The sequence below is a fragment of the Salmo salar genome, chromosome 15 (genome assembly GCF_965601325.2).
Source record: "Salmo salar chromosome 15, fSalSal1, whole genome shotgun sequence".
NCBI classification, from domain to species: Eukaryota; Metazoa; Chordata; class Actinopteri; order Salmoniformes; family Salmonidae; genus Salmo; species Salmo salar.
In genome coordinates this window covers 37,820,628-37,835,000 of record NC_138305.1, presented here as the reverse complement: position 1 = coordinate 37,835,000, position 14,373 = coordinate 37,820,628, and the positions used below count along the sequence as shown (strand labels likewise).

Sequence of the window (14,373 nt, the reverse complement as noted above, 5' to 3'; positions counted from 1 at the left end):
GGTCGTTAGAATAGCTGTGCAGTAGGTCGTTAGAATAGCTGTGCAGTAGGTCGTTAGAATAGCTGTGCAGTAGGGTCGTTAGAATAGCTGTGCAGTAGGGTCGTTAGAATAGCTGTGCAGTAAGTAGGTCGTTTGAATAGCTGTGCAGTAAGTAGGTCGTTTGAATAGCTGTGCAGTAAGTAGGTCGTTTGAATAGCTGTGCAGTAAGTGGGTCGTTTGAATAGCTGTGCAGTAAGTGGGTCGTTTGAATAGCTGTGCAGTAAGTGGGTCGTTTGAATAGCTGTGCAGTAAGTGGGTCGTTTGAATAGCTGTGCAGTAAGTGGGTCGTTTGAATAGCTGTGCAGTAAGTAGGTCGTTTGAATAGCTGTGCAGTAAGTAGGTCGTTTGAATAGCTGTGCAGTAAGTAGGTCGTTTGAATAGCTGTGCAGTAAGTGGGTCGTTTGAATAGCTGTGCAGTAAGTGGGTCGTTTGAATAGCTGTGCAGTAAGTAGGTCGTTTGAATAGCTGTGCAGTAAGTAGGTCGTTTGAATAGCTGTGCAGTAAGTAGGTCGTTTGAATAGCTGTGCAGTAAGTAGGTCGTTTGAATAGCTGTGCAGTAAGTAGGTCGTTTGAATAGCTGTGCAGTAAGTGAGGTCGTTTAGAATAGCTGTGCAGTAAGTGAGGTCGTTTAGAATAGCTGTGCAGTAAGTGAGGTCGTTTAGAATAGCTGTGCAGTAAGTGGGTCGTTTGAATAGCTGTGCAGTAAGTAGGTCGTTTGAATAGCTGTGCAGTAAGTAGGTCGTTTGAATAGCTGTGCAGTAAGTAGGTCGTTAGAATAGCTGTGCAGTAAGTAGGTCGTTAGAATAGCTGTGCAGTAAGTAGGTCGTTAGAATAGCTGTGCAGTAGATCATGGAGTAGGCGCTTGACTGTGGCATGGAACTGTCTGTTTCAGTTTGTTTACTGAGATGAGCGCTGCGTGGGACGGCTGTCAGAAGTACTTCTACCGCTCGTGGGCCCGCAGAACAGCCATGATGACTGCCCTCCAGAGCGCTGCGAAGGTGAGAGACTGAAAGGAAATTACCAATTGCAATTGGGAAATGTTATTGTGTTTCTAAATGGGGTCTAAACCGTATAATTATGTGCCATTTATTATAGAATCTCCATGGTCTTAACGCTGTCTGGCGCAGCAAATATTAATAACTGTGTGCTGCAATTGGAAATTGTTGTCTGACGTTTTGAAGTGTTTGCTTGTTTACCAGGAACTGGGGATTGGGAACATTGATCGTTGCCGAGGCTTCTCCTCCCACCTGTTCAAGCTGCTGCTCAGACAAAGGCGACGCCTGGCCAAGCTCACAGAGCAGTGGGTCCACCTCAGGTGAACATTAACCTCTAACCTATGACCTTTAAGCTCAGAGCTTACCATCTGGATAGAGTATCTCTGAATATAGCTGCATCTGACATGGCACTCTGTTCCCTACAACGCCTTATAATATTTAGGATACCGCCTGAGTATCTTAAACTGTAGTTGTCTTTCTCACACTCGTTTTGGCTTCTATCCTCTCTCAAACGCATACAGGAGGCTAACAGCCAGCGTGCAGGGCATCCAGGCTCACCTCCAGTCCCACAGTGAGGATGCGGGTGGCCTTCCCCCCCAGGCTTCCCTCCAAGGCTGGGTGATCAAGGCCCAGGGCCTGGCAGGGCAGTGTGCCACCCTCCTCCAGCAGCTATCCTGGGTGCTGCAGTGCTGCCCCGAGGGCCCCCAGCAGACGGAGGGGGTAGACGGGCAGAGGGAGCCCACCCTGAGGTGCCCGTCCCCCATGGCGGCTCAGAGGCAGCCTCCTGGGTGTCTGCTGAGGAGAGGCGACCCGGCCTGGAGCCAGCTGAGTCAGCGTGTGCTGGACATGTTGGGTCAAACCCAGATCCTGAAAGAGGAGCTGGATGCAGTGGCACTGCAGTCCACACAGGGGGCGCTGCACTCCTGGTAAGGCCTAGGAGCACAAGATAGCATTACACAGGAATACTGATGGCATTACACAGGAATACTGATGGCATTACACAGGAATACTGATGGCATTACACAGGAATACTGATGGCATTACACAGGAATACTGATGGCATTACACAGGAATACTGATGGCATTACACAGGAATACTGATGGCATTACACAGAAAAGAGAATTGAGCTTTTGTCTTCATTACGTTTCTTTTAAGATATCCTCTATATTGAAATCAGTAGTTCATTTTATCTTGTTAGATTTTTTTAATTAATTTAAAGATGCACTATGCACCGCCATTTCCTGGTTGCTAAAATTAGAATAGTTTGCCTAATTTCAGTTTGTGACAAAACAAGCAAGTATAGTGTAGAGAAACATTGTACCATCTAAATCGCTGTGAAATAAATTTTCTATAACCCAAAATATTGTACTTTCAGCTGTTTTAAGCTGGTGTACAAAACCGAAAGTAAAAGATGCAAAAAAGAAACCTAAGAACAGGAAGCATAGAAGTAGCGCTCATAGAACAGTTCTACCGCTTCTTTGACTTGCTTTCAATGAGAATGAAAGATCTATAACACACATTTCTATGTGAATTTGGTTAGGTCGTCCCAAAAGTTACATATTGCAGCTTTTAAGCATAGCCTTGCTGTTCATTCTCTATTAATTTTTTTTCACCTCCTCAGGAGCCACTTCTCTGTGTGTTGCTCTGGCTATGACCGGCTGGGTGCCGTGGCGGCACAGATGCCCATGGTGGAGCAGCTCTTCACCCCCAACGCCCCAGAGGGCACGGCTGACACCCAGCCTGGTCTGACCCGTGGCCTGCAGTACGTCAGGGGAGAGCTGGAGGCTAGCCTGACTGAGTTCACCACCTGGAAGACGCAGCTACTCTCCCTGGGCCACGGACACACAGGTGAGAACAGACAGACCATGCTTTATGAATCAGTCAAATGTATTTTATAAAGCCCTTTTTACATCAGCAGTTGTCACAAAATGCTTTAAAGCAGTGGTGGGAAAAGTAAATTGTCATACTCAAGTGGAAGTGAAAGTCACCCAGCAAAATACTACTTGAGTAAAAGTATTTGGTTTTAAATATACTTAAGTATCAAAAGTAAATGTAATTGCTAAAATATGTTATAAGTAAAAGTATAAATAATTTCTTATTCCTTATCAAGCCAACCAGACTGCACAATTCTCTTGTTTTTATTTATTTATGAATAGCCAGGGGCACACTCCAACACGCAGACAGAATTTACAAATAAAGCATTTGTGTTTAGAGAGTACGCCCTTCTCTCCCCTGTAACTATTCCCCAGGTCGTTGCTGTAAATGACAATATTCTCAGTAAACTTACCTGGTAAAATAAGTTTGTAAATTGGACCATTTTTCCTGTGCTGCTAAGTATTGAAAATGTAACCATTACTTTTGGGTGTCAGGGTATGGAGAAAAAAGTACTTTTTTAGGAATGTAGTGAAGTAAAAATTGTCAAAAATATAAATAGTAAAGTACATATATTCAAAAAAACGACTTAAGTAGTACTTTAAAGTATTTTTTACTTAAGTAATTTACACCACTTCTTTAAAGTAACCCGGCCTAGACCCCATCATAGAAAATTGTGTATTCCAATGGTATTACACTGTTACAATTCTATTATACTGCCATTACAATGGTATTACACTGTTACAATTCTATTATACTTCCATTCCAATGGTATTACATTGTTATTACATTGGAAAATAATTTTGCCCTCTCTTTCTGCAGGTTACCAGCAAACATTCCACTCCGAGTTCTCTACTGAGCTGGAGAAGGCCATCAACACTGTGCTGGTTGCCGTGCAGACCCTGGTGAAGAGAAAGGATGGGGAGCAGCCGAGAGAACAGCAGACAGACACCAAGAGAGGTGAGGAGTCACCCCTGCTGTCTGCCTCCAATAACACACCTGGGTCCTATTCACTAGGCACCAAATGGAAGAAAACAGACTGAAACTGGGAGGGACTTTCTGAACTTGTCCATAAAGAAACGCTTGTTTAATGCCTTGTATGCTTGTGTGGTTATTGTTGGAGAACTGTTGGAGAACTAGCTGTCAAAAAAAGCTATCCCAAGAATGCCAGAGTACGACTGGGCCAAGATGCGTTAACATGATCAATCCTAGTGTTCTGCGAGTCGCGACCATTGATGGAGAATGTCATTTTCTGTTGTATCTGCCAGTTCCAGAAGGTGAGGAGGAGGAGGAGGAGCCCCAGGAGGACCTGCTGAAGCCTGGTCACCTGAGCCGTCTGCTGGAGGAGGAGTTGGGAGCAGAGGTGGCGTCTCTCTCCCTGGGGGAGGTCAACGACATGCTGGAACAGCTACTGGAGAGACTCCGAGTCCACCGAGACTCCTGTCCACCACAGCAGCTCCAGGTACAGTAGTCGCACAGCGTGCACTGTAGCCTATACCACCCTCTAGTGGAGTGGAGATACACAACCACCACTGAAACGCCTTGCAACTCGACGATTTTGTCGGTAATGCCAAGGAGTTCATCATTTTTTTTCTCCTGAGTTCTTCTGAACGATGATGTCCTGCTGTTTCAGATTGCTTTATCATGATCTCATGATATTCAGAATATATCACCAGTGACCCTCTGTCTTCCTTCTTTGTCCTGCGTGTTGTGTTTAGGAGCTGAGTGAGGCGTGCAGGCTGCTGGTGCGTCTAGAACCCATGCTGGGGCTGTACTCAGAGCTGGCACGCTACTACCTGGCTGTGTCACTGGGAGCCCACAGGAGCACTGGGAAACTGCTCTCTGTCCTGGCTGGCATCTTCACTGAGTTAGCCCAGAAGGTACTGTATGCAACCCCTCTACTTGGATCTGTTTTCTAACGCGAGCACAAATGCATGTTGAAAAAAATGATAGTAGTGAAAAATCTTAGAACAGCCTGTAGTTTCAGTAGCTGTTTATTTCTACTGTTTGGGTAAGTCACCTAAGCTGCAATGGTGCTACTGTACAGCCACTGTTTTACTTTGCTGCTTTGTCTTATTGTCTTGTCCTGCAGGGCTTCTGCCTCCCCCAGGAGTTGGAGGGAGGGGATGGAGAGGGGGCCACAGAGTTCCACGACTACGAGGGTGGTGGCATCGGCGAGGGAGAGGGCACCAAAGACGTCAGCGACAAGATCGAGAACGAAGAACAGGTGATGCTTCCTACAAGAATTGCAATACAGTGCAGACACTAAGATCTATGTTATTTGAGTAGCATTGCTCATGAAGGGGTGAATCATAACTTCCACTTAAGTTGAATTTTCACTTGGTCTCCTACTGACATCAATGCATTACTAAGTAAAAATGTATATGGTTTTGCAAAAATTTTACGTTTTCTGTCGTAGGTGGAGGACACTTTCCAGGAAGGCCAGGAGAAGAAAGAGGAGGAACCTGACAAGAAGAACATTGACGAGGAGGATAACGCCATCGAGATGTCCGAGGACTTTGATGGCCAGATGCATGATGGAGACCAGCAAGAGCCAGGTGGGTGGACAGAACTCTTAACACACAGCCTCATCGGAGTCTGATCACGCTCCTGGGTTATGTTCATTAGGCACCAAATGGAAAAAAATAGACAAACAGGGAGGGACTACCTGGAATTTGTCCAATAAGAAACACTAATTTTCATTGTCTGTTGCAAAACATTTCAAACAGTTTTCCATTACATGCCCTAATGAACCCGACCCTGGTCTCGCATCTCAAAGCGCTCTTGGTTGTGCCTTTTCAGGTGAGGATGATGAGGAGTCTGACAAAGAGGAGGATGAAGATCTGGATAAGAAGATGGGCGACCTGGGCGAGGGCCAGACGGACACGCTGGATGAGAGGATGTGGGGTGATGATGAGGATGAGGAAGAGGAGGAGGGCAGTGACAAGGAGGAAGAGTCGGGCCAAGGAATGGACCAGGTACGGAGAGGAAGGATCAGATAAGAGAGTTCAAATGTCAGAAAGGGCTGTATCTGCTGCTTCTAGTAGGGCCATTTCACTAATTATGCTCTTTTGTGGTTTCTACAGGGGGAATCAGAGCTGGTAGCCAAGGATGATAACCTGGATGCAGCGGACCCCAATAAAGACAACAAGAACAAAGACGACAAAGACCAACAGTTGGACGAGGAGGAAAAGGAGAAGATCCACGAACAAGGGGACGAGGTAAGCTTTCACTGAAAATATATGCGTATATACTTTACTGAGCGTATCAATGTTGTGTCACACAGATTATCCCTGGCATTGCAAGGGGCTTTTTTCTGCACTTTACTCAACACATCTCAGGCTGTAGTTGGGTGTGTTTTAGCAGGAGTGATAGATAGTGTCTGATTTGAGTATCTGTATTCCAGCGGGAGTTTGATGAGAACGAGGTGGACCCGTATCATGGGAAGCAGGAGAAGAAGCCTGACCCGGAGGCCATGGACCTGCCTGATGAACTCAATCTGGACCAGGAGGAGGACCAGGCCGGGGACGAGGGAGAGGGAGACGGTGAGCCCTGGGGTCAATTGTATATCTGGGAGAGGAAACTTTTTTTGTCCTGTTATCTTGTCACTAAATAAAATAAACTATTAAAGAATAAGGGAGTAGAGGAACCGGTGGAGACACCAGAGAATCAGTGTGTGACAATTTAGTTTCTTTCTCCTCCAGAGGAAAACCCGTTCGACATTGACGAGAAGCCGATGGAGCTGGATGAGAAGGAGGGAGCGGAGAAAGAGGGAAAGGAGGAGGGTGGAGCAGAGGAGATGGTTGAGGATCAGACAGACAAACAAGGAGAGGAAGAAGGCCAGGAACCCAAGACTGAGGAGGAAGAGGGAGGAGGAGAACAAACAGAGGAGGAGGCAGAGGATGAGGAAGAGAAGGACAAAGGACAAGAGGCAGGGAAAGAGGAGGATGTGGTCATCCCTACAAACGAAGGCCAGAAACCAAAGGTAGTTTGACTTCTCTTCTCTTGCATCATAATGATGGTGTGGCCAGTGACACTTTGCTTCTTGAAAGTCCAATATCTTGAGAACTTGACTGCTGACATGCAAATAATTTGGGGTCTGTGTCAACAGTGTACTATTGAAAAAAATATATTTGAGTGGAGTTTCACTTTAAAGCTCAGACACACTGGTAGGATTGTCAAACATTTGCCTGCCGACGGTACCTAGCACCTCTGTTCAGAGTGTCGACAGTCTATCTTTTTTGTGTTCATACAGCAAAGACCTTGGACATCGTCAGCCACTCAGCCTTGTTAAAATACTCCAAACCAGAAGGTGGCAGTAGCATTGTTTGACAATGCATATCCTTGCGTGTTGCTTATGGTCTAAATTTCAAGCTCTCTGCGCTGATGTTGTTATTTTGTGGAAACCCTTGTTGGTACTAGCCAGATGGCCACAGCTAGATGACTCCTTAGGAAGATGGGGAAAAAACTATTTCATTCACTCGCCATAATCCCATACTGTCAGTGCCAGCCCATAGCCAAATGTTTAGCTAGCTATCTAACGTTAGCATATTCGCTAGCTAAGTACACTGCACTAACTCTGCAGCTAACAGAGTGTTGCCTCCCTCACATGGGGTTTCGTGCTCTCTGATTGTCTCGAAGTCAAGTAGAACAGAATGCTTTGCTAATTGAGTGTTTAACGCCTTTTTTCTTCATTGCCCACAGGAGGAAGAGGAGGGTGAGGATGAGGAGCAGCCAGAATCGGCAGAGAGGAAGGAGCACAACACAGACGGTCAGACAGGAGAGGAGAACGTCCAGAGTGAGACCGCTGTGGAGCTGGCAGGGGACGCATCCGAGAGAGACCAAGCTAAAGAGGTAGAAACACACACCACACCCATTTACAGCTGATGTAAATGTGTTATTTGGCAGGCACACATTGACCCTCTTGTGTTGTCCAGGAGCATGGTAGTGGAGCGGCTGATGCCAGCCAGTCGGAGGGACACGACTCCAAACTCATGGCAAGGATGTCCTCTCAGAAAGCGAGCCAGAGCAAGACACAGGTATGTCTGGTCTACAAATCTCTACAGTGTGTTTTTGAGTTAATGTTTTCTAGTGAATCCGAAACATTTTAAAACGTGATCAAATTCTGTTTTAAGATGAGCTATATATTTCTACATTTGTTCTAATGCTGTCCTGGCTGTTCCAGAGCTTCAAAAGGAAGCCGGGGCAGGCTGACAACGAGCGTTCGACGGGCGACTACAACGAGCGAATCAACAAGCGTCTACGCACGGTGGAGAGCACTACGGAGAAGACGTTGGAGAACAAACCGACTCAAGCCCAACAGGAGTCAGACCTGTACGAGCATATCAAACAGGGAGAGACGGCCTACGACACACAGACATACGGTCAGGCACCAATCACACCACAGAGTAGATATGCCATACCAGTTCATCCCCCTAAGAAGATGATAGTCCAAGATAAGAAGCCTTTGCTTCTAAGCTCTTATAAGAGCCCTTTCACTGAGCCGCTTGTCTCTGCTGTTAACAGATGTTGCCAGTGCAGACCAGCAGAAACCAGACAGAGCCCCACAAGATGAGGACCAAGAGGACGACGACATTGCAATGGATACAGAGGAGCAGGAAGAGGACCTGCGGGCTGTTGAAGCCCAGGAGTTGAAGCCAGAACAGCTGGACTCGACCAGAGCGTCACAGAAAGGTGCTCTATCCATCTCCTCTCACTGTCTACACCTGTGTGTGTGTGTGGGTGCTTGTGTGTTTGCCTGTTGCTTGTGTGTCTTACTGTGTAATTTCCCCCATCAGGTCTGGACAGTGGAGAGCTGGAGGCTCTGAGGCTGCATGATGAAGACGAGGAGAGGCCAAAAGACACACAGGGTCACAATGACGAGGAGCGCCCAGAGAGGAGCACAGAGTCTACCATCCACACTGTCCCAGAGCTGCTAATGGACACACTGCAGGTACCAGAGATTTGCTTAGGGCTCTAGTACTAAAGAAAAAACCCTGTCAGAAAGCACTGGAGCACTCTGTATAAGATTAGCTGAATGTGTGTGTCTGTCCAGAACCCAGTCCGCGACCCAGAGGAGCTGAGGAGGGAGATGGAGCTGCAGCTGGAGGCCTGGATGAAACAGGCCCCTGGAGACCGGGAGGAGGTACCAACACTTTGGATGTTCTGCTAATACATAAATATTACCGGATACTATTTACCATGACCTACCTTCAGAAGTTCAGATCTCTGTGTGTTGCTCCTGCTAATATCATTCCCTATAGGAGAGTGCAGCGGCAGCCATGTGGCACCAGTACCAGACGTTGACCTCGGCCCTGTCCCAGCAGCTGTGTGAGCAGCTCCGCCTCATCCTAGAGCCCACGCGGGCGGCCAAGCTCAAGTGAGTACCTACCGCAACCCCTAGAAGATCATTCATGGAGCATGGCCACTGGTCAGCCATCAGACAAAACGCAGACCAGAGCAAGAACAGGCTTTTTTTTAACCTTTCCTATAAATTCATTTATTTTTCATTTGAAAGATCCTTTTTAATTTCACAACAAATATTAGCTCATCTCTTATTCTGTTTTCTCTCTGTGTCACAGAGGAGACTTCCGCACGGGAAAGCGTCTGAACATGCGGAAGGTGATCCCCTACATCGCCAGTCAGTTCCGTAAAGACAAGATCTGGCTGAGGAGAACCAAGCCCAGCAAGAGAGAGTATCAGATCTGTCTGGCCGTGGACGACTCCTCCAGCATGGTGGACAACCACTCAAAACAGGTAGGTCGCTTCACGGAGGGATGAGTGGAGACAACCTTGCAATCAGTGTTGCAGGAACTATGTATGAGTTCTAAACGGCACGCTATTCCCTTTAGAGTGCACTAGTTTAGACCGGGGCTCAAAGGTCTCTGGTCAAAGTAGTGCACTATATAGGGAATATGGTGCCACATGGGAAAAACACAATGTCTCACCTTTGTCTCCTGTGCCTCACAGCTGGCCTTTGAATCCCTGTCTGTGATCGTCAACGCTCTCACTCTCCTGGAGGTCGGGCAGGTGTCTGTGTGCAGGTTAGAGGAGCAGTCACTGAAAATACATTAATATGGATGTCCAGGTGTTTCTCTTCCCCTGACAGTGAGATAACAACATGATGTGTGGAATGTTTTGGTTGTCCCCCTCAGCTTTGGAGAGACAGTGCAGCTGCTCCACCCGTTCCAACAACAGTTCAACGATCAGTCAGGTGCTAGAATACTGAGGCTCTGTCAGTTCCAGCAGAAAAAGACCAGGATAGCCCAGGTGGGAATCCCTTTCCTTCTTCCTTCATTTTTACACTCTCTTTTTTTAGTTTTGATGATTTAAACCACTTTCAGGCCTGTTCTTTACTCTGATATTGTTCAACAGATCTTCCCCCAAAATCCTCTTTGAGACAGATTGTTTTTCTTGTGAGACTGACTCCCACATTGTGCTCTAATATCCTTTAGTTCCTGGAGACCTCAGCCAACATGTTTGTAGCAGCCAGGCAGCACGGCCTTGGATCCATGAACACAGGTAGTCTACTGGGTTAAAGGTTTAGCATGATTACTATAAGTGAGAATGGCTTCCCCTAGATCCCACTATTCCTTACAGTAATGGGTTGAGACATATGCAAGAATGTCAGCTGATCACATTGTCCTCTGAGGCTTTGGGGTCCATGCCCTGGTAGTGTCTGATGTCAACAAACAAGCCCTGAGTGGAGCAGTGTGTTGGTAGGGAGCAGAGCCCCAGTACTGTTAGTCAAAGGCAGAGTATTGTTCCTGCTACAGTTCCCCTGGTGAAGCTAACATGTCCTCTATCGAGCCGCGCTGAGGATCACAGTGCAGAGCTGGTATCAGAGCTCTCACTGCTCTCCCTCTGCGGCCCAGAGGACTGGAACCTGTAAGCAGACACCCAGGGCCATTGTGGTGCCAGTGTAAACTGACCGCCTCCCCCTCGTCCTGTGCTCCTCCCCCCCCCCCCCCCCAACAGAGACGGCCCAGCTGCTGCTCATCGTGTCGGACGGCAGGGGGCTCTTCCTGGAGGGGAAGGACAGGGTGACGGCTGCCGTGCAGGCGGCTCGCAGCGCCAACGTCTTTGTCATCTTCGTGGTGCTCGACAACCCCAACTCCAGGGTAAAGGACTTAGTTGGTTTAGATGGAATCCATGTTATGTAGCAAGGACTGTGGATAGTAAATGCAAGGTTTTACTGTAATTTACATGATACAGTCCAATAGAAGTTGCATGCGTTTATGTGAATGGTCAAATCACTGAGATATTCATATTGAAATATCCTGGAAATATTCCACGGTACTCCTTTTGACATTTCCTGTCATTTTTCTACAGGACTCCATTCTGGACATCAAGGTGCCCATCTTCAAAGGTCCAGGAGAGATGCCTGAGATCCGCTCCTACATGGAGGAGTTCCCCTTCCCCTTCTACGTGATCTTGAGGGACGTCAACGCCTTGCCAGAGACCCTGAGCGACGCACTGAGGCAGTGGTTTGAACTCGTCACGGCAACCGACCAGTAGGCCAATGAGAAGAAACCATCTTAGAGGGCAGCAACCAACCGCACAATGCCACTCTGCTGCTAGCCTCTCGACAACACAGACTCAATAACAGGACTCGCAAAGGAAGACGGACTTGCCACTGTATATGTGCCTTTTTTGTTATTTTTACTCTAATTTTAGTAGACTGTAGAGTTTGATAGCAACCTCCGCTGTTTAGTCCTTGTCATCAGGCCGGGGGGATTCTGGAAGTTCTTTCGTAATGTAATTAGCATTGCTTTATCTTGCACGTCTATAAAAAATGTTCGAAAACAAACAAAATGTGATTCCCTTCCGTGTGAACAAGATACCTCTTTCCCAGTGTACTATAACCCCCTTCATGTTGTATGGATGTTTTCAGTCTAACGTGCTCATCAAGACATTCTGCTTTCATGTAGACACATCAAATGACCATGTATAGAACTGACAGTGTTGTGATGTTAATGCACTGTTTGTAAAATAAAGAATAACAAGAGAAAAAAAAAAGCACCCCCTTAATTATATCATGGCAAAAGAAAAGCATGCTGATATGGGCTTGATCCATTTAAAAAGTAATCCCAAATTGTGCCTTAATTTATTTTCTGCAACTCACTTTACACTGTGCTTTAAAAAATGCATCCATTGTTTACTTGGAAATGATCATTCTGCCCAAAATAATGTGGTGTTATTATAAAGCTTCTCTCTCTCTTTCTATAAAGGTCAATGTTTTTGGAAAATGTGGTTCTTATGCACTTTGCAGCACAAGGACTGCTATTAACAATTTTGATAAACGCTCCAATTGGTTCCATTTCTCTGGTCTTAAGCTATGTTTAGACAGGCAGCCAAATTCTGATCTTTTGACCAATCAGATCAGCTCTGAAAAATATCTGATGTCAAAAGATGTGATGTGATTGGTCAAAATACCAATTTGGAAGTTGTGCTACCTGTCTAAATGCAGCCTAAGCGACGTCACAACTACATCTGTTTTGCACCTCAACTGTACTGTAGATAAGGTTCATTCACTGACACGTCATTAGAAAATACAATTGCTGTGACATTAGGAAAACAGTGGTTGATGATTGTGCATAGAAATGTTTATCGCCAAGGTGTTTTGTAATGTGGAAATAACTAAGCAAACTAATTATATTTCATGGTAGTTGTTCATACCACCTATCACATATGACATGATACAATGTATGAGGTTAGGGTTAATAAACTTTTTTAACTGTTTTGAGCACATGTTTTATAATGTATGGTAGTAGCCTACAGTATAATTATTTTATGGCCCCTAAAGAAATTTGGATTTTCAATAAGTACTCCACCCCACAAGAGGGCGACATTGATCTTGTTAATCATCGATGTTGAACCAAGACAGACCAGCCAAAGACAGTGGATCAGCTGTAGAGCTGCCTCTACAACCATGTTTGCTACTGTCCACAACATGGCTAGCTCAAGGTTACCCGTGGCAGCACTTACATTAAAACAAGTAATACAAATATATGTTGGTAACATGAACAGCTAACATTAAAGGTCATGAACAGTCAAAATCATGTTTTTCATGTAAAGGTCGTGTTCTGTTAAAATCATGTTTTTCATGAAATTGGATGATATTTGGATTAAATCCCAGATCAAAGAATGAAAAATGACTTTCTTTTACATAAAGTTTATTGGTCCCTGCTTGATGTCAAACACTTGGATACATCTGGATTATTAAGGCATCAACCTAACTGAATTTAATTCACCAATGGTAATGTGATATTCTCTTACCTAATTAAAATAAGTACTGTCTTGAAACCTGCATTGGAGAAGGCAATGTTGTGTTTGCAGAGGGGCATGGTTTATATATACTGAACAAAAATTTAAACGCAGCATGCAACAATTTCAAAGATTTTACTGACTTACAGTTCATAGAAGGAAATCAGTCAATTGAAATGAATTCATTAGGCCCTAATCTATGGATTTCACATGATCAAGGCCCAGCCAATCTGAATTAGTTTTTCCCCACAAAAGGGCTGTATTACGGACAGAAATACTCCTCAGCACCGCTCCTCAGACGATCCCGCAGGTCAAGAAGAGGTCCTGGGCTGGCGTGGTTACACGTGGTCTGCAGTTGTGAGGCTGGTTGGATGTACTGCCAAATTCTCTAAAATGATGTTGGAGGTGGCTTATGGTAGAGAAATGTACATTAAATTCTATGGCAACAGCTCTGTTGGACATTGCTGTAGTCAGCATGCCAATTGCACGCTACCTCAAAACTTGAGACATCTGTGGCATTGTGTTGTGTGACAAAACTGCACATTTTAGAGTGGCCTTTTATTGTCCCCGGCTCAAGGTGCACCTGTGTAATGATCATGCTGTTTAATCAGCTTCTTTATATGCTACACCTGCTACACCTGTCAGGATTATCTTAGCAAAGGAGAAATTCTCACTAACAGAGATGTAAACAAATTTGTGCAAAACATTTGAGAGAAATAAGCATTTTGTGCTGATGGAACATTTCATGAATCTTTTATTTCAGCTCATGAAAAATGGGACCAACACTTTACATGTTGCGTTTATATTTTTGTTCAGTAGGGCTAGCTAGATAGCTACTATACTGGTGCCAAATTTTGATTGTAGGGTGTTTGTCAGCAAATATAAATAAAGTTTACACTATTCATCTATGGCAAAGATACTTATATGTTTCCCCTTTCATCTGTGTCTGGTGTTAGCTAGTCAACACATCCGTCAATGCGGCTGTGAACCACATCACAAGAGACATGCAAAGCGGGATAGAGACCAAAACATTGACATCATTGATGCAATTTCAATGTCGTTTGAGTTGCTTTGTGCATCACCAAGTTTGCTTGAGATTATTTTACTGCAACACTGCTCACTGCATCCAAGTTTCTTGACATAGGAGTTTCAAAGAGCTGTAAATCAATGCGAGTTCATTAATATAAACTCCGCGCCCAC

At 45.4% G+C, this 14,373-nt stretch overlaps 1 protein-coding gene across 2 annotated transcripts in view; it reads left to right on the top strand.

The window, feature by feature from the left end:
* The window catches only part of LOC106571345 (midasin), a 70,212-nt gene extending 57,564 nt beyond the window's left edge, over positions 1 to 12,648 (top strand). For both annotated transcript variants that reach the window (XM_045695636.2, XM_014144290.3), the window contains exons 76-101: positions 932 to 1,037; positions 1,239 to 1,354; positions 1,556 to 1,960; positions 2,657 to 2,883; positions 3,730 to 3,867; positions 4,176 to 4,369; positions 4,626 to 4,787; positions 5,000 to 5,134; positions 5,327 to 5,465; positions 5,710 to 5,885; positions 5,994 to 6,128; positions 6,314 to 6,452; positions 6,612 to 6,892; positions 7,612 to 7,761; positions 7,845 to 7,946; positions 8,093 to 8,291; positions 8,434 to 8,601; positions 8,706 to 8,860; positions 8,963 to 9,052; positions 9,171 to 9,286; positions 9,489 to 9,663; positions 9,877 to 9,950; positions 10,062 to 10,176; positions 10,362 to 10,428; positions 10,885 to 11,027; positions 11,239 to 12,648. In XM_045695636.2, the coding sequence (XP_045551592.2) occupies positions 932 to 1,037; positions 1,239 to 1,354; positions 1,556 to 1,960; positions 2,657 to 2,883; positions 3,730 to 3,867; positions 4,176 to 4,369; positions 4,626 to 4,787; positions 5,000 to 5,134; positions 5,327 to 5,465; positions 5,710 to 5,885; positions 5,994 to 6,128; positions 6,314 to 6,452; positions 6,612 to 6,892; positions 7,612 to 7,761; positions 7,845 to 7,946; positions 8,093 to 8,291; positions 8,434 to 8,601; positions 8,706 to 8,860; positions 8,963 to 9,052; positions 9,171 to 9,286; positions 9,489 to 9,663; positions 9,877 to 9,950; positions 10,062 to 10,176; positions 10,362 to 10,428; positions 10,885 to 11,027; positions 11,239 to 11,424 (4,093 nt within the window). In that variant the 3' untranslated portion in view covers positions 11,425 to 12,648. The remainder of the gene's footprint in view (positions 1 to 931; positions 1,038 to 1,238; positions 1,355 to 1,555; positions 1,961 to 2,656; positions 2,884 to 3,729; positions 3,868 to 4,175; positions 4,370 to 4,625; positions 4,788 to 4,999; positions 5,135 to 5,326; positions 5,466 to 5,709; positions 5,886 to 5,993; positions 6,129 to 6,313; positions 6,453 to 6,611; positions 6,893 to 7,611; positions 7,762 to 7,844; positions 7,947 to 8,092; positions 8,292 to 8,433; positions 8,602 to 8,705; positions 8,861 to 8,962; positions 9,053 to 9,170; positions 9,287 to 9,488; positions 9,664 to 9,876; positions 9,951 to 10,061; positions 10,177 to 10,361; positions 10,429 to 10,884; positions 11,028 to 11,238) is intronic.
* Positions 12,649 to 14,373: the final 1,725 nt, after the last annotated feature.